The sequence below is a fragment of the Miniopterus schreibersii genome (assembly GCF_964146895.1).
Source record: "Miniopterus schreibersii genome assembly, chromosome: 13".
NCBI lineage: Eukaryota > Metazoa > Chordata > Mammalia > Chiroptera > Miniopteridae > Miniopterus > Miniopterus schreibersii.
The window spans coordinates 15,261,904-15,281,553 of record NC_138113.1 but is presented as its reverse complement, the minus strand read 5'-3'; the positions used below and the strand labels follow the sequence as shown (position 1 = coordinate 15,281,553).

The 19,650-nt window shown below is 41.4% G+C and overlaps 1 protein-coding gene across 3 annotated transcripts in view; it reads right to left on the bottom strand.

Moving 5' to 3' along the window:
- RASGRP3 (RAS guanyl releasing protein 3) overlaps positions 1 to 19,650 on the bottom strand; it is an 89,048-nt gene that overhangs the window by 26,715 nt on the left and 42,683 nt on the right. For all 3 annotated transcript variants that reach the window (XM_081156126.1, XM_081156128.1, XM_081156127.1), the window contains exons 2-9: positions 11,868 to 11,996; positions 8,180 to 8,375; positions 7,078 to 7,180; positions 5,225 to 5,287; positions 4,568 to 4,699; positions 3,192 to 3,339; positions 1,646 to 1,819; positions 1,143 to 1,259 (exon numbers count right to left, since the gene is read on the bottom strand). In XM_081156126.1, the coding sequence (XP_081012252.1) occupies positions 1,143 to 1,259; positions 1,646 to 1,819; positions 3,192 to 3,339; positions 4,568 to 4,699; positions 5,225 to 5,287; positions 7,078 to 7,180; positions 8,180 to 8,249 (807 nt within the window). In that variant the 5' untranslated portion in view covers positions 8,250 to 8,375; positions 11,868 to 11,996. The remainder of the gene's footprint in view (positions 1 to 1,142; positions 1,260 to 1,645; positions 1,820 to 3,191; positions 3,340 to 4,567; positions 4,700 to 5,224; positions 5,288 to 7,077; positions 7,181 to 8,179; positions 8,376 to 11,867; positions 11,997 to 19,650) is intronic.

The window sequence follows — 19,650 nt, the reverse complement described above, 5'->3', positions numbered from 1 at the left end:
CTTCCTAATAGGCCCTTATTTCGATCCGTTTGCTCTTTCCCAAAGCAGCCCGTGACTCAGGTGCAGCGGTTTCCATCCCTAGGTCCAAGGATTTGCCTTCATCCTAATTCCTCCCCTCTGGTTTGTGATCGGTTCAGAAATAGAAAGTTAAGCCAATCATTATACATTGTATTCCTCTGGCGACTCTTACTGGTTCAGGAGTGGGCATGTGACTTGGGATGGTCCAATCTGTCCAAAAAGAAAGTCTTTAATTCCATGGGGTCAGGGCTGAAGAGAAAAGGTCTCTCTGCCTCCACCTTTCATGAACGAGAGAGCGTAATTTCCTGCAGACAGGCCCATCAGAAGGGAGGCCAGCCCGCTCACACAACAAAGCGAAACAAAGCGAGAACCGATGCCCAGAGGAAGGCGGAGCGACCGAGCCAGAGCTCTGATCAGACGGCGCCTGAAGCCAGCCCTGCCTCTGGGCTTCCAGGTGTGTGAGATGACCCAATTCCCTACTGTTTAAGCAGTAAGAGTTTTTAAAAATGTACAGCTGCAAGTGTTCAAAGTAGACTCTTACAAGGAAATCTCTTCATAAGAATGAAATGTTTCGCTTTGTTCAGTAAGGAAAACTATTATTAGAGCTTTCTGGAAATAAATATGGCAGAAAGCTTGATTTTGGAAATAATCATTTAAAAAAATATATACTTTTATTCCTGACAAATCAGCAATAAATTGGAGGCGTTTCTATACAAGGTCTATGTCTCCCCTTCCCTTGTAGCTTCTGTGGAGTTGAACACAGTGCCATGAACCGAGCAGGTGTTCAATGACTTCATCTTAGGAGGGGGGGAGGAGTGATTTCTGTCTTACTCGCCTTGTCCCCCTGTGTGTATCACAGTGCCTGTCACAGAGGAAGCACCCCATGCATACTTGTTGAATATTTACAGCTACAGCATGTGATGGTATTCAAAGTACTCTTACTCAGACACTTGCCACCCCGTTTTCCAGGTGCCAAGTCTATTCCCTTCTTATTTTAACCCCCATGTGACCTACCATTGTCTAAGAGGAAAGCTTCCCCTCCAAGTGGCACCTGCCAAGACTATCCTACCCCTAAACAGTTCACAAGTGAGTTCTGACTTGGGATTAGGGTCCAATCACTGTACCTTGGTAACTTCTGAAGAAAGGTGAGAATGGGTCTCTTTGAGGCGTGAGATGGAACTGTGACTAAGGCCTCCCACCACCGCCATCAGGGTGTTAAAGTTTTTGAGCTGAAGGAGTTTCTGCAATTAAAAATGTTAACATCAATACTCTGTAACAATTTTTCGGTTATTCTGAGCTTTCTGAATTACAGGTGAATGCATGCACAATTTAATAACAAGGACCGAGGGAAAATAATATCAATTTAAAATGAAGGGCAAATAAAATTCACTAGAAAAATATATCAATCATTTCACAGAAAAATAGCTACATTAAGTGCTTGTAGGTATGGGCAATTAAAAGCAATCTTCTTGCTTAAGGGAACTATGATTTGTTCATTAGACATTTATGAGTAGTTTAATTGTCCTTTATATTGTGAACCCCAAATTTCCCCAATGACTTTTCTCAATAAAGTGTATAACATCTAGAATACTTTAAGAACCCCAGTCTCATGACCAGATATACATACCTTGGCAACATTGATAAACTTTGTGATGACCTCTGCCCTTTGCTGGGGTGTTGGTTTGCTAAGAACCATCAACTGGACCCACTTAGAGATTCCATTAAATAAAGCAATAGATCTCTCCAAGGTTGGGTTGTTCTCCAGGCAGCCATGGATGACATAGCTTTGGTAATCGGTGAACTAGTAAAAGAGACTCTGAATTATAATGAAGTCTTTGCAAAATCAGAAATTAGAATGTTTCGTGAAAGAGGTGAGATATTGTTTTATAACAGCGTAACGATTTCTTTCATTCACATTTTAAACACGCATGTACATTTAGCATGTCCTTTTGCTGCGTTTCACTCCCCGACATAGACATATACTCATTACACATGACAGTGTTGGTGGGGCAAGGAAGGGGTAAGACTCCAAGTCACATTCCAGTGAATCCTAAATTGCTGGGTCATAATTTTCACCTGCGACACTTGCTGAAATAGTGGTTTCTGGGATCACCCCACACCTGAAGGATCAGTATCTCCAGAGGAAGAGCCTAAGAACATCCATTTCCCACCCACGGCTGGGGATTCCAATGGTCAGGCAAGTCTGAGATACAATAGCGTACATTAAAAAAGAGGAAATGCATATAAATATAATGATTTCAAATTCTATCAAGATTTTTTAAAGAAAAAAATAGTAATTGAAGACAGCTCTTTAGTAAAGCAGACACATTTTCAGGAAGTCGGTATGGATGTCATCAAATGCGTATGAGCCTGCTGCCACAGAAACACAGCAGGGGTTTCCTCTTAGAGCCTGCCAGCAGGGAGTCAGCAAGGGCCTCTCCACGTAGGATCGCTCAGTGAAAAGAACCAGCCTTTCAGAAATCCATGTTTCTAATCTCATGTTCTTCTGAGCGAGGGATAATGCGATTCATTGCCTGGCATCTTGGAAGAGGGGAGACCGCCCCAGAGCTTGGTGAGAGGAAGACAAAGGCTGCTTGTGGACTGTTGTGGAAATGTTATCATAACGAGTGGGTGGTGGGTAGGTAGCTAGTAAGAGACCACAGGAGGGAGTCTTCCTACTCTCAAGATCGAGTAGGAAGAAGGGTTTAATTCAGGATCTCCACCCTGGGAAACAAGCACTTGGATGGTGAGACTCTCCTCAAAGCCTATGGTTCCTATTTTCAACCTGCACCCATTTATACAAATCACAACCTCAATAAATATCTCTTTCCCTGAACAAAGGGCCCAGCAAAACACGTTCGCTTGGAGAAGTCAACAGACCTAAATAACCCTTGAATGGTTGAGTCTCCACTGCGTAATCAGAAAGTCATGCTTTAATCCTATGAAAGGGGACATTGAACGTACAGCGACAGAAATATAGCTCCTTAGCTATAAAATAAAGACAGGCTAATATTTATTTTTGGTGGAAAGGGATTGTTCCTGTGAATTAAGGGCACTTTTCCAAGAGAGCAGAGCGACAGAGCTGCCAACGCTTCAGAGTATGAAAGCGCGGCTCTTAAGAAAGTTGGCATAGAGGTTGTTGTCCTTGGAAGAATAAATGTCAAGTTCCTTACCGAGATCCTTCGGAACGATTTATGCTCCAGAAAAGTGAGATGCTCGGCCAACTCAATGGGCTCCAGATGGTCAAACAGCAGACAGGCTTTTCCCTTCTTTGACACTTTCTTCCTCTGTGTGACTCTTCTCATCCAATCATAGGAAGGTCTATAAAAGTAGAGTGGGTCTGGTCAGTGTGCCGAAAGCCTGTTTCACTCAATGGAAGCTATTAACCTAACGACTCTGTAACTCTTGGTCTGCTTCCAGGGTCTTGTGCAAAATACACGTCCCGTCCCGTGTATTTGAAGAGAAAACCACCGACCCATCGCCAACAGAACATAAACTTCGAGTTGTTTTCCCAGACAGGATGGATTTACACTGATCCATCCAGAATCTCTTACTTGGTCTTTCTTGTGGCCAGTAAGGTTTGGATCATAAGGGAGAGGTCAGGGCTAGGTATATATAAATTTGGGAGTTTATCAATACATAGATAGTGATTTAAGGCACGTGGCAACTACTACGAACTGGTTCTCACCCTTCAGCAAGATGATATGGATAATCTAAAAAGTCTGTTATAAAGACAGAGGTCTGGACCTCAGTGCCAGAGATTCTGATTTACTGGGAGTGAACCTGAATAATCTCTATTTTTTTAACAACATCCCTAATGATTCCTGGATCACTCACTGTTGATCACTCTTGAAGAAGTAGTCCAGGAAAACAGGCTAGAGTAAAAATGTCTAGGACACAGGGGTGTGTACTTGCAAGATGGAAACCCATGGTTAGGGTCATAAAATAGTTTTCTCTGTGAAGGTTAACTAGCTGATTTAAAACGCTAGCCTAATGAGCACCACATTCCTAGTAACTGAGCTGACTAGTTCTTGGCACAACTGTGGTCAACATTTGTACAGCCTCAGAAGCATCATGGTACTCCAACTGGAATGAGCGTATGAATCACTGGGAGACCTTATCAAAGTAGTTTCCAATTCAGCAGGTTTAGGGTGGGGCCGAGAGTTGGCATTTCTACTGAGCTCCCGAGTGATGCCAACGCTGCCCATCCATACACCACACTGAGTGGCAACGGCACATTCCTATGCTGTTAACTAGATTTCTAGTAAATACTGAGCATCTGTTGTGTGCCAAATGCTTTTCCATGCTCTCTTATGTATTCACTGGGTGCTCATGATAACCCGATGAGAAAGGTACTATTCCCATTTTACAAAGAAAGAAATCATAGCTGGGAGAGAGGAACCACGTGCAGTGGTGCTCCCTGCAGCCAGGCCTTTCAAAGCACACCTTGGTTCTGAAATGGCATGGTTTGAGGTCTAGTGGGGTCATCACTGGCCCCTCCCCAAAAACAGAGGGCTCATCATGTTTGAAAAGCTTGCGCCGCTCTTACATGCTGGATATGTCGATGAGGCTGACGTGTTTTTCGTATCCTAGTTGACTAGCTACTTCTCTGAATTCTTCAGTCATATGGATCAAACCAAGGTCCAAATTAAACTCTGCAGGAAATTTCAGAATCCAGTACCTGAAAGGCATCAAATATTTTTGACAACCAGAAGATCTCAAGCTGGACCCCTGAGTAAACTGTAGTATCATTTTATAGATTACATTTAACAGACTCCAGGACCATGCCCCCAATTAGCAATTTCCTATCCCCCACCCATCACATCTAGTCTCACTCCTTCCCTTCAGTCAAGGACCCAAGGACATGCCCACGCTAAGCCTTTCTTTCCAACTCTCTCCAGAAGGAAACCCTTCTCTCAACTCATGGCAAGTAGATGGAATGTGTATGGTGAGGGAGTAGAAAAAAGAATTTACTCTAAGAGCTGGTTTCATTCCCCAATCACATTTATCACTACTTCAGCTCTAGTCCCAAAGAAAGATAAATTCTACCCCTAAGAACAGAGGAGGGCCCATGTTAACAAAATCAATACAACAAAATCTGAGTCGGTTTTATTGTCAAACTAGATCTGCTGCTTGAGGAAAAGGAAAGTGTCAGCCATTCCAGGAGCAGAAACTACAAGACAATTCCATTTGTAAGTATATTTACCTCATGAAGTAGCAGATCTTCAGTCGAAATTCATCGCAGCTTTCTCCACTGGCATTTCGATACGTACACTAGTTAAAGAAAAACCCCTCGCAATTTGTTGCCTTTGGACACACCTGCAGCTCTCTGATCAATGTAGATGGATTCCTGGTAAGACAGCCAGACTGGGAACATTTGGCTCATGTGGGCATTAAAGTGAAGAAGTGGGTTCTAATGATGTCAGCACTGAATAATCTATTGCTCTGGGATGCCCTTCTTTTGGTCTAGAAGAGAAGCCTCTTATGAAATTCATTTTACCTTCCTGAGCACGTACCAAGTGACGACTGTCAACTGTAATTACAAATATACCACCAACTAGAGAGTGTTTAAAACTGGCAGCACATAGAAGCACCATTTTACCCAAAACAATTTTGTATTTAGGATTAATGCCTTATATATGTAATATATATAATTTCTTCACTAAAGAAATTATTCTTTAGTGTTTGAAAATGTCACTGGCAGGGTGTGTTGCAATTTATTCTTAAGTCTATTTATTCACATTCTTCTGAATAAATATTTTCTGAGCTTCTGCTATAGGCCAGGTACTGTGAGTATACAGTAGCGAGTGATCTAAAGGGGGGGAAATCTAAAGAAATGTCAATTCAAAGGCAGTTTCAACTGTTATACATCTGTACTTTCAGATATTAGACTTTACTGACTGAATATCCATTTTAATTTGTGTTTCATATTATCAGCAGGCATACTAATGACAAGAATGCTGTTTGGGGCACATTCTTTGGACAGTGTTTGGATCCTGAGGAGAGATGAGACCAGATTTAGTCAATTCCATCCATCCTTCCCTGTGCGCTACCTTCAATAGTGGGACCCGTGGAACCCCTGGGCCACTGGGCATCAGGATCCAGCTCACTTCCAGGAACCTCCATTCATGGTGAATGTCCCCTTATCCTCCCTGTCACCCTCATCTCCCTGGAGGTTGTGGGATGGTGGAGAGAAGAAGTGGAAAGTGGAGGAATCTTAAAGTGAGCAGGGGGAAGCCCCACTTGGCCCTAATGACACTCCATGGACCCTTGCCCTCAGGCTCCCCTGACCTGTAGGGCTTCTCATTCATCTGCAGAGCCCCTTGTGCTTTAAGCAGGCAGAGACTGTAGGAGCCAATATTAGTGATTATATAATACCCATTAGATATTTGGGAATGGAATCTTCTTGTAAATGTGAGACTATTTTGCCATTTTCAGTCATTTGGCTTTCAACTACCTTTTAGGACTGCATTATGTACAACAGCTGATGAACTGATAAAAGCCCTCACAGAATGGATTTTTTTCTCTTATGTCAGAAGGATATCTAGAATGAACATCAATCAACAAATTACAATAAACCTGCTGGAATGTCCTTTGTGTCTTGCCAGTAAGGAAAGGTATAAAAACTTAGGTGGTGTCTGTGCCTAAGCCAGATCATATTACTTTGGCTAGCATTTCTAAATGTCTAAATCATATCCTCTAGGTCTACCATTTTGCCATTCTAAAAGGAATGAGTTAGGTCCTGAATCAGTGGTAAATACTCTTTCATTGCACTAACAGCAGAAATGTTAAAGGCGGGTTAGAGACATTCAGTCTACAACTCCTGTTTCATTTTAAATCTAGCGATTATTTTCAAGTAGAGCCAAAACATCCAGATGGATAGTCAACTGTTTGGTCCATCACCCAGATGTTTTGTCTAGACATCTAAATATATTCACAAAACAGCTGGATAACTGACTGAAGATTATTTATTCATCTTAATTTACTGGCTTTGGTTAGGCATTCTATCTACATAAATACATAATTTGATTTATGATTATACAGTAGTTGAAAAGATATATGCAGAGAAGTTTTTCTGCCAATTCAGTGGAAGATAAATACCATCGGTGCATCAGTAGAACTATTCTTGGCAAATAACTATTATCCAGCTCTCCATTGTCATCTGTTAAAAAATAAAATAAAATGAGGAGTGAGGAGGTAACAGTACTACTCTTCTCTGTTTTTAGTATCAGTAGAGAGACATTAACGTTAAAAATTTCTCATAGGCTCAATTATCATTTTCCTCCTACTTCTACTGGTATTTTCTTGCAAGTTAAGTGGGTAGGTTTCACCTTTCCTCTGGTTTAGGGTTGCCAGAATTTAGAAAATAAAAATCCAGGACCCTTAGTTAAATTTTAATTAAGGTAAAACACAAATCATTTTCTAGTATAGGTGTGTCCCATGCATTATTTAGGACATACTTATACTAAATGTAGTTTATCTGAAATTCAAATTTAACTGATGATCCTATATTTTATCTGGCAACCCTACTCTGGTTTAACTTTTCCTTTAAAATCAATTCAACAAAAAACTCTTGTGTGACTCTATTGTGCAAGGAATAATCCAAAATGCTGAGGTAGATCATAAACAACATAAGAACATAGCTGTAAAGTCTATAACCTAGTAGAAGATAAAAGACATATACACAAATATAGAGAATGCAGCAGACTGTGCTACCCACACTTGTCTAAGTCAAAGACCAAGAAATGATCACAGCAGCATACACCATGTGCCATGAGAAAGTTTCAAAGGACTGTGGGGGGGTGGAGGGAACGTTCCTGACAGGGGAGACTAGGAATGGTATTATGAACATTGGAGATGACATCTGAGATGAACCCTGAAGCACAATTTCAGTGAAAGGGGTGTGATAAAGGCATGCAGGTAGAAAGATGCAGGGAATGTTCCAGAAACATGAAGTGGACAGTATGGCTAGTGTATGAGTTGTGGGTAGTAAAGCGAAGGAAATGCAGAGAGCAGTGATACTGGGGAGACAGATTGGGGTCGATCAAAAAGGCCCCTAGCACCAAGATATGAAGATTGAATTCTGTTCTACAGCAACACTTGCCTCTCAATAGGAGAAAGTGATGGTATCAAGATACACATAGAGGGAAAAGGCTCATACCAAACATCTCAATGCAGGTGCTCAGCAGCTCATCCAATGTTGCAGCTTTCCCAAGTCCACTGGACCCCATGGTTATTCAGCCGTTGTCAAAAAACTAGACACATTTTTAGCATCAAACAGACCATCTCCATAATCAAGCAAGTTGGTGATGTTTGTGCCTAGCGGTGGTCTCTGTCCTTAGTTATGCTTCAAAACTCTAAAGAAACGAAAAGAAAGTCATCAGGCTAGAGCTCAGACTCCATTAAAGCATCACTTTCCTACCCAAAATGATAATGGCTTTTCTACAGGGAAAGGATTAACCACAATGGTGGCAAAAAGCTTGCTAAGCTAACCCTTATCACACGTGGTGCTCTGAGTCCACAGACATGTTCTCTATTAAATACCATCCCATTTTGCTCAAACTTTTTTGGAAACATCTTCTTCATGTTCTTAAGTGATAAAACATCCAAAAATATTATAAACATTATTTGGTTTAATATTATGAGTATAGAGAGGAAGATAAACTTCAAAGTGCAAATACAGTTATGAGCTTTATCCTCAGTGATCATATAAATGTTCAACAACTGGCAAAAAAATCTTATTTGCCTAAGTTCTCCAATAGTAACACTATTATATTTTTCTATTTGTAATTTAAAAAACATTGCAATTACAGTTGACATACAATTTTATTTTAGTTTCAAGTGTACAACATAGTGATTAGACATTTATATTCCTTACGAAGTGATTGCCCCGATAAGGCTAGTACCCATCTAACGCCACACATAATTATTACAATAGTATTGACTATATTCCTTTTGCTGTACTTTACATCCCTGCGATAGTTTTTATAACTGGGAATTTTTACAACTTAATTCCTTCCCCTTTTTCACCCATTCCCCCAACCTCCCTCCCATCTGGCAACCATCAGAAATGCTCTCTGTATCTCTATGAGTTTGGTTCTGGTTTGTTTGCTCAGTTATTTTGTTTTTTAGATTCCACATATAAGTGAAATCATATGGTATTTGTCTTTCTCTGTCTGACTTATTTCACTTAGCATAATACCTTCAAGGTCCATCCATGTTGTCACAAAGGGCAAAATTTCATTCTTTGTTATAGCTGAGCAATATCCCATCAACACTATTATTAGTAGTAGTAAAAATAGGAACAATCTATTAAATACCCACATTATATACCAGGCACTATACCAAATTCTTTACATATATTATCCAACTTGAACTTCATCATATTACTGTGAGGTAGTAATTATTATTCTCAGTTTACAGATGAGGTCATGGGATTCACAGAGATTCAGCAACGTGTCCAAAACCACACAATTATTATTAAGGCCTAGAATCAGGAGTCTATTATAAAATCAAGCTTTTGGGTTCCCTTTTCCCCTTTTATTATTTGCCCCAATGTAATTACCATAAACTGTCATAATTGTGCCCCCTAATATGATGTGAAAATATCACTCTTCCACACGATCACAGAAAGAGGGTATAAAGCAGATTATCTGTCACAGAGATAAGAAAAATGTGGCGATGACAGCTGTCTCATTTTACCGCACTGTCATGGGGAAAATGGGATTGGAAACAACCTCTCAGTCGCTTATACTGAAAGAATCCCTGTTGGGGGCACACCATCACTTTTCTTTACAGAGTGAGGTTTTTTTTTGTGGTTTTTTTTAAAAAAATATATCTTTATTGATTTCAGAGAGAGGAAAGGAGAGGGAGAGAGAGAGAGAAACATCAATGATGAGAGAGTCATTGATCGAGCCCGCAACCCGGGCATGTGCCCTGACCAGGAATCGAACCCCGATCACCTGGATCCTAGGTCGACGCTCAACCGCTGAGCCACGCCCGGCCGGGCCAGAGTGAGTTCTTGATGCCAGGTCCACATAGGGCTTGGAAAAGTCCAGATGTCATCATGATGTAAGACAGTTACCCACTTTGGACAGTCAGTAGGCAACTGTGGCCATTGGGGAGTCATCTTATGAACTATTTGAAGTCAATGTCTATTTTACTCTCGAAATTTATTTGTTCAACTGGTGATCACTGAGTGCTTATGTAGAAGGCCCTGGGCTAGGCACTGAGGCCGGTGACAGGGACAAATCATTGTTCCACCCCTGCCCTTACAGTCAGTTTCAGTAGCAAACACGTGAATGGATGGGGGAAAAACTAACGTCCGTATGCACGGTTGTATTAACTCAGTGGGACACTTGAGTGAGTCTGTTTACCAGGCATGTAACTCTGGAGGAAACGTCTTTACTGTGTATTATTTTTGTGTAAGAACCATGTTCTTGTGGGGAAGGTAACACTCTTAAAGCATAAAAAGAAGGGCTCTTTCACATGTATAATATAAAGAATAGAAACACTGATTCATATTCTCCCACTCCTGCTGCTCAAATACTTTGCAAAAGGGGAATATTAAAGCTGTCTGAAGCCCACCCTCTTAACATTTCTTAACCAGGTCACCTTACCGGCAAGGCCTTTCCTGACCACCAGTTAAAACAATCTCTTTCCCCGTGTCCAGCTCCCACTTGGCATGCCCTCCCTCACTTCCTGAATTTCCTTTTCTTCTTACATGTATCTGCATTTGACTTATTATATAGCTCACTTGTTTATTTGGGTTTTTAAAAAAATTTCTCTAGCATTATAAACATAAGTTTCATGAATTCAGGGATTGTTGTGTCTTTTTCCTCTGATGTATTCTCCAGCTCCTAAGATTTTGCCTCTGACATGGGCGATACTCAAAACAGCATGTGCTAACTTAATGAACGAGTGGATGATTAGATGAAGAAATTAATAAAAGAAAAATCGTACAAGGTATGTTGCTGAATATGTGTATATTTCTTTGAATGTGTACTACCAATTGTAAGAGGTTATTTTTTAGTTTGTTTTACTAACTTAAATCAGCTTTTAGGAAACATGGCTAGGACAGAAGTTTCTGCCAGCTTTCTAGACTATCGGATCTGCCTATATTTATAACACGAACTTGGTACCTCTTCCAGGACATCTTGGGGCAGCACTTCTCTGACTTCCCTGGTGTAAATCCTGCCAATCCCATTAAAAGTCAATTGACAAGTCCGGTTACCTTTGTGTCTGTTCAGACTTTTTTATTATCTTGTGAACTCTTATTGCTGAGTAGTAGATTTATTACTTAGAATCAAACAGCCTAGACTAACTCAACTAGTTTCTCAGGTCAAATCCAAAATTACTCAGCCAAGCTGTGTGGAGAAGTTGTTGACCTTTCACGAGGGGTTAGAAATAACCTGGTACTGAAACCCTGTCACCATGTTTGGAGTTATATTTGTGACCTGCAAAGAGCCAGCCCAGGAGAGCCAGGGGGCTGGGCTATCCCGTTCCAATCTGCTTCTATAATCAGTAGCTGTGCCTGTGTCCCTGCTTCCCACTCCGTCGCCTGCACATTCACCTGAGATCTCATTTCACATATGCGGATACTGTTCCCTGCAACTGCCTTTTCCAAAGGAAAGCTCCTTTCTTGCGAAAGCAATGTGCATTCATCACTGAAAACAGACAGTGAGAAAGAAAAGGGAAACAGTTACCCATTATTATATAGCTCACTTGTTTATTTGAGCATCCAAAGATAGCTCTTGCGTATATCACGGCATGTTTCTGTTAGTTTCTCTAGGCATATTTGTCTTGCAGAGTTTCTGACATAATCTATAATAGTTTAAAGAAATACCTACCTATTGGTTTCACACAGATTTCCAGGTCTGAAAGGATTTTAAGGGCCATTTTCATCATTGGAAATTGCACTGGGAATGTAGTCTGCAGTACTGGCTTATCCAACTTAAACAGTAAGTACTTTGGAGAACCTGATAAAAGAACAGAAAAACAGAAAAAACAAAACCCAGACAGTTAAATAATAGAAACCCCAAAGGATCCCCTTAGTATTAAAGCATTTTCAAAAACCTTGAAATATAGGTGTTTTGGGAGATTTGGGTCTCAACTTCACCCATAAAATGAATTAAAAAAGAGAAAACATTCAACATAGTTACTTGGTGACTTGATATTTTACAAGTCAAGCAGTTTAAAAAACAAATCAGCCTATTAAAAACCTACAGATGTTGCAAAACCAAAATGTATACACATAGTGTAAAATATTACTTTAGTCCAAACGGACTTCTATCAGTGGATTACTCACTAAGAATTTCCAAACAGTGACTTTGGGATGTTAGTAAACCTCTAAAACAGTTTGTTGTGGTGATCCTCAAGCTCTGGCTCTTAATCACTCCTGACTGTCTCAGCGTGAAAGTCAATGTTATTTTAGTCCAGGTTGTTTAGTCTCCCAGTGGTTTAGGAGTTGCTCTGATGCTGATAGGTACCCTCGGGCTGCAATGGACACTGTCACTCCCCACCATAGACATTTTCTCACAAGTCTGGAAAGGACACAATAAACCCAAATTTCCCCAGGGGTTGAATCATTTCTAATAAAGAAGTTCTCACTTCAAAAGGGCAACAGAGTTCTGTTGGGTGTGATTTCCAAAGGCCATGGTGTGTTCGTGCAGCAAGAAGACTTTCATTAACATGACTGGCGAAGCCTCTATCTTAAAAAAAAAACCACCTTCTGAGGTTGCCTAGGACAATGAGAACTGTGCTCCCAATTTTAGAAAGAGTGAACAGGAGCCGATGCCATGCAACTATCTATTAACAGATATAAATGCGCACCCACGGGCTCATGACTCAGAACGTTTAGAGTTCTAAAAAGTTGGAGTTCAACATGAGGATAACCAAACGGGGCAAGTTTACTTGCCTCTGAGTAAAATGTTATTAATTTGCTTGCTGTACTAGATTGTGTAAGGAGTTAGTGAGGTAGCACATAAAGCGTGCCCACCATGTGGCCTGCGAAACCCTGTGTGCTCAGGGGAGGCGTCTCCCTTTGCCGGCATTGCTTCTTCCTTTCCAATCCTTAAAGGCTCTTAAGTTGAGGACTTAAGTTGCAGTAGAGGATTAATGTGTCGAAGTGACAGGAAGAGAGATGGTAGTTTGGGGAAGGGAAAAGGAAATAGAAGAAAAAATATAGTGCCCCTAGAGCATCCAGTAGTGGAGCAGGTGGCCTCATCGGTAATGGAAGCCCATTCCTGAAATTTCTCCAGCCAAAGCGAGGTAATGACTGTCAGAGATGCTGCAGACAAAATTCCCAGACAGCGTCCAGGAAGCACGCCAAATGACAGCAAAGGTTCCTCCTGGCTCTAGGGTTGCAGAATTTATAAGGTGAGATATTATATCTAATAAGTATTCAACAAATGGTTTTGAAATGATGTTGACCATATTAGAACTTCCAAAGATTGTCTTGCCTATAGCATTATCTCTATTCCAAGAAGAAAAAAACACTGAAAACCCTTGAAAACTCTTTCCCCCTAATAGCAGATATTGAATTTATACATAAATTACCATACATATGTCTTGACACTCATATGACCTTCATATGGAAACAAGAGGGTTTCTCTAACTGCCTAAATCCTTTGTGAAAATGGGTGGTAAATGTTACAAACCTTTAAGCCTTAAGGATTAATAATGACTGAGGTGTCATAGCATTTGTTGTTCTGGCAACATTCAGGCTTAATCTCCCTTTCTAACCACAGACATGAGATTTAAAAAGTTTTGCGATTATATTCTCTGAGACTCCATAGGAAAATCAAGATTATTGAGCTCAGTAAGAGAAATGGTAACAAAATTCTAAAAGATATTTCATTTGACGAATACCTACTGTGAATCTATTAGACACCGGTACTAAGCAAGGTACTAGAGTGGCTGGCAGGAGGTTGGGGGTGAGGAGAGAGAAGGCTGAATTGGCGAGCAAGACAGAGGCAATTCTTGCCCTTATATTCTAGCAAAGAATTAAACAAGTAATTACAATAACGGATCCTATGAAGGGGCGGGGCACTAATTTAGTCTAGGAGCCAGAGGAGTTTAAGCTCAGCAGAGTGGGTGGGAAGATGACAAATGAAAAATGTTTTAAATGACCAAAGTATTTTTTTTTTTTAATTTTCACCTGAGGATATTTTTTCCATTGCTTTTTAGAGAAAATAGAAGAGAAAGAGAGAGAGAGAGAGAAAGAGAGAGAGAGAGAGGGAGAGAGAGAAACATTGATGTGAGACAGACACATCAATTGGTTGCCTCGCCCACGCGCCCCATCCGGGGCCCGGGATCAAGTCTACTACCGAGGTACGTGCCCTTGGCTGTAATCGAACCCAGGGCCCTTCAGTCCGGGAGGTCGACGCTCTAACCACTGAACCAAACAGGCTGGGGCTAAAAGCTCTAGCTGATCTTCTCCTGCACAGAGCTTTTACTAAATCAATGGAGTATTAATATTCAGTGTTGTCTTAGATTTTAGAAAATGAAGAAATAATAATCTCTACAAATACTACTTGCTGGTGGTATGTAATATGATAAACATAATGTCTGAAAAATTACCTCTATTATGTTTAAATGCTGTAACACCCAGAAAGATAAGTATTATTCTGTTTACTTCATGGGTGAGCACATTGAGGCCTACAGACGTTAATTACTTGTTCATATCATGTTACTCGTTTGCAAAGCCAGGTCCATCTGACTTCCAAAACTTAAACTTTTTCCACTTTATCCACACAAATTTTAGCTGTTATTAAGGCTTGCCTATTAGATCAGTTTATAGGCATTGTCTAGAACAAATGTTTACTATTCTCTGTGCTTGGCTTCGAAGCATTCTGTCACAGGCCCTATTGTCTGAAAATTGAATGACCAGCATTATTACAGCAAGGTTGGCAATTCAGGGACTCACTGGTACCAAATACTGAACAGAAGTCAATAACCAGCTCAGAGCTCATCTCACAAGACCTCCTTGCATTTTCTGGTTAACAATCAAGTAACAAATTTTATTTATTTTTTCTCGGTTACTGGGATTTAACACTGGTAACCAAGCTAACATATTTACAGCTATCTGACATGAGTTGAATGAGGAAAGAAAGTCTCGAAGAGCTCTAGTAATAAATACCATGGAATTCCGAAGTCCCATCAAGGAAGTATTTTCCTGCCATTTGGCTGGAGCTTGACGTGAAAGAGGACCGAGGTATATACATATTAGACATTTGCAATCAGGTGGACACATTCAACCACATGGAAGAGTTATGACCTACTATGGCAACTTCAGTGTTCAAATTGTAAATAACACCCCAAAATAAGGTCCAAAACTAAGACACGTTCAGCTCAGAAGTAGATGGTGATGATGGTGACGGTGATGATGATGATGATGATGATGATGATGATGATGGGGGGGGAAGAGGTAGTCATCTTTATGAGTGCTCCTGTGCCAGTCACTGTGCGGAGCACTTTACCCAGTGAACTCTGGGGGTCCAGGTTCCACCCCAGAAATCCAGCAATATGTAAAACGCAGCTAAACCATGTTAAGTAACTGTTACAAAAAAAAAAAAAAAAGCAAGGAGGCCTTGTGAGATGAGCTCTGAATTGGTTACTGACTTCCGTTCAGTACTCGGTGCCAGCACGAATATGCTCATGCCTTATGTGCCCGCCATGAGCAAGAAGGCATTTTCAATACTGTCATAAGTAAATAAAACTCTCAGGCATCCTCCTACTGGGGCCAGATGGCAATCTCAGAGGGCAGAATCTACACAAAGAGGCTCCAGGGGGATGAAGATTTCACAGAGCAAGCCTCTAAGAAGCAGGAGAATGTGAACAGGAGGGACAGCCTAGGGGACAGACTCTCTCTCTAAGCTATTGTCACTCCACGCTGGGAGTGGACACTGCCTGTCTCTGAAAATACCAGGAAAGGGTTTAAAATCCTGAGTTCTAAATTGCTATGCAGGAATGCGGCAAGAAGCACTGACAATGCAAGATTGCTCTCAAAAGTGCCTCCATGCTCTCAGAGAAAGGCATTATTTGGTAAAGGCCAGTGGTTACTGACTATCTATTAGACGTTAAGCATGTGCTACAGGCTGGAGATGTAAAGAACCTGTTCTCAAGGACCCACGTCACCATGTGGGAGAGAGATTCTGAACCGGTTATTAAAAAACAATGATTCTGTTAAGTCCAGTGTCAGGGACTCGTGCCCAGGGTGTTATGAAAGCACAGAAATGGGACCGAATTCAACTGAAGAGATTTAGGAGGGCTCCCTGAAAGAAGACACCCAAGAGTATTAAATTTTATGGATCACAAACCTAAAACAGAAAATACCAGCTAAATTCAGTGGTGTCAGCCAGTGAAGTGGCTGGAAATACCTGAGCACAGCTCCAGAACTGAGCATGAAATAGATATCACCAATCTGCTATCAGGAAACTCACCACAAGAAAAACAGAATAAGAACGCACAGGAGATAACATTTAGAGCAAGAGCTGATGACAGTAAAGCGGTTGGGGTCAGGTAGGACAATATAAGTTCTGACCTAGCTTTGGATTTAAAAAAATCATAAGTAAATGAATGCACTACGGAAAACACTGGGGCTATACAATACTGCTTTATTATTATAATTATTATTCATTTGATTATGCAATTTCACTATTGATAGCAATAAACTTTAAAAGCTAAATTTAAAAAAATATATTTATTTATTTATTCATTTTATTGATTTCAGAGAGAGGAAGGGAGGAGGGGAGAGAGAGAAACATCAATGATGAGAGTCATTGATCAGCTGCCTCCTGCACGCCCCCTGCTGGGGATCGAGCCGTAACCCGGGCACGTGCCCTGACCGGGAATCGAACCGAGACCTTCTGGTTCATAGGTCGATGCTCAACCGCTGAGCCACGCCCGCTGGGCAAAAAGCTAAATTTATTACGGTATTTTATGCTAATTTTTGTACAGGTAGCTACTTGAAGATGTAATGTTAATTTCCCTTTTATGTTATCATCTGAGTGAAACAATTTTGCTCTTGCTTAGAAACCAGTATGTTTACAGCACTCTTATGGTATGGTAGAGTCTCAGCTTGAAATTATTTCTGAAGCAGGGATTTGGAGCTGGGCTTTTTATTGGAACCCATTAAAAATAAAGTATAGGAACAAAAACAAGTTCTAAAAATTATTTCCGTCCTCTCATTATATTCACACAACTTGAAGCCCGTGACTAGGAGGCTGTGCTTAATGACCTTGCCCTCTTTTACGTCAGATGTTTCTCCTACAGCAAATGTGTCTTTCTGTCTCAAAAAGGAAAACACATCTCTAGAGGTGGCGGCATTTCTCTTCCTTCCATCTAAGACACCAATTTCACCTGACTCCTGGAAAGAACACATAGCACATGCCAACGAAAGAGGGAGCATAAGTGACTAGAAAATGTCAGGAGTATCTTAGGGCCCATTTAACTTCTCTACGGTTCCCCTTCATCACTTCTAACATGAGAGACATAATAGTACTCTGCCTTTCTAATCAGAACAACAACAAAAAATTCATTTGTGAAAGGATTTAAGAGCATAAAGCACAATGAAAAAAGGGAAGTCCTAAAATTATGAAATGTTGCAAACTACATTTGCAAAGTGGTTATTGAGGATTTAGGATGCAGGGTGGGACAAAAGCGGGTTTACAGTTGTTTGTATGGGAAGGAACACAATAATTAACAAATAATAATACAGGAACAGACTGTTCCGTGTCCTCGCAACTGTAAACCAACTTGTGCCACACCCTGTGTGTTTCCCAGCGAGAACCATGTAAATGGATTAATAGCCGACCTACACACAGGACAAGGAGATCTGCGGGGCACTGTCAAAAATGCTGAAAAGAACTTTGGGATTCTCAGGAAGTTCAGATGTTGACAGTTACTGGCCCCTTGTCTGACAAATCAGCCTCAGAAATTGCGTAGCTCCTGAAACATGAGTCCAGCGGGCATGTTCCACTCACCAGTGGATCCAGGGAGACACAGGAGGGGAAAGGGAGAGAGAGGGAGAGGGAGAGGAAGGAGCCTTTTGATAAGGAGTGAGGGGGGAAGGCCTGGGACATGGCTTTTGTTGGCAGTTATAAAAGAAGGGAGGAGTTAACTCATTGGAACTGGATTGTTAGCAATTTAAGTAAACACTAGGTGTCTTTTCTGGCCAAACACAAAAACAAACAAAAACACCAGCTCTCTAGGGGCGGCTTCTCCTACCTGCCCTTCCTTCGGGCCAGTTCCAGTTCGCTGGCCCATTCCATCCCTCTCGAAACCACCAAAATCAAGTTCTGTCCAAGTCTCCCTCCGCTCCGCACCCCACACTTCCCCAAACCTGCTCTGGTGGACGTCAGGCTAGTGCTCAGCAGCCACGTGTTGCTCTTGACCACACTCCCGCTAAAATTTTATCCTTGGATGGTTTCCTGCTCTTCCCCAGCTGGCCTCCTGTGCCGCTGGGCACACTTTCTCTGTCTCACGTGCAGACTCCTCTCTTGCTGCTCGGGGTTCGCAGGTTTCCCTGCCTGGCCTTTCCTCTCACCTCAAACTGTCTCTGGTAAACTCATCCACAGTCGTTCCTTCAACTTCCACCTGTAAGTCGGTGACTCCAAAGCAAACTGAGGCCAAGGCGGGGTCTGGAGACAGGCGGACTTGGGGTTGTGTCCCGGCTCTGCTACTACCAGTGTGTGACTTTGGGCAACTTTTGCTTAACTTTTGGGTAAGTTTTCACCATGCAACCATCATATGTTGCTAACGGAAATGTAAAATGATGCAGCCACTTTGGAAAACAGTTTGGCAGCCCCTCAAAAACTTAAACGGAGAGTTACCATACAATCCAGCAAATTCACTCCTAGGCATATATCCAAGAAGACTGAAAACTTACGTTCACACAAAAGCTTGCACGCAAATGTTCGCAGCAGTATTATTCATAACAGCCCCAAGGCGAGGCAGCCCAAATGTCCATGGCCTGATGAATGGCTGCACAAAGTGAGCTATCTAGACCATGGAATATGCAACCACACGAAAGCAGCAAGGACTGGCACGGCTACGACAGGGACAACCTTTAGAACTGTACGCTAAGCGAAAGAAGCCCGGCACAAAAGGCCGCATCATATATTGTATGATTCCATTTATGTGAAACGTTCAGAATAGGCAAATCTATAGAGATGGAAAGAAAGTCAGTGGCTGCCAGGGGCTGGGGGAGACGGGCGTAGAAAGTGACTGCAGAGTTCCGGGCTTCTTTCTGGGGCGATGAAATCTTCGCCCCAGAAGATTTTTTACTTAATTACATTTCCGTTAGCAACATATGATGGTTCCATGGTGAAAACTTACCCAAAAGTTTCGGAATTTGATAGTGGCGGTTTACAACCTTGTGAATGTATTAGAAATCACTGAACTGTCACTTTAAAAGGGTATGATATATGAATTATTATCTCAATTTAAAACTTTTTACTTAATTAAAGATCATGTCCTCTTTACCTTCCTGAACTGCTTTATCACCTAGACGTCCTTCCTTGTTTCCTCCACCTGCCTCCCAGTATTCTATGCCAGAAACTTGGGACTCACCCGAGGTTTCCTAGCACCTCCTTTCACCACCCCTCCACACCCAAGTCTTCTCCTCTGCCC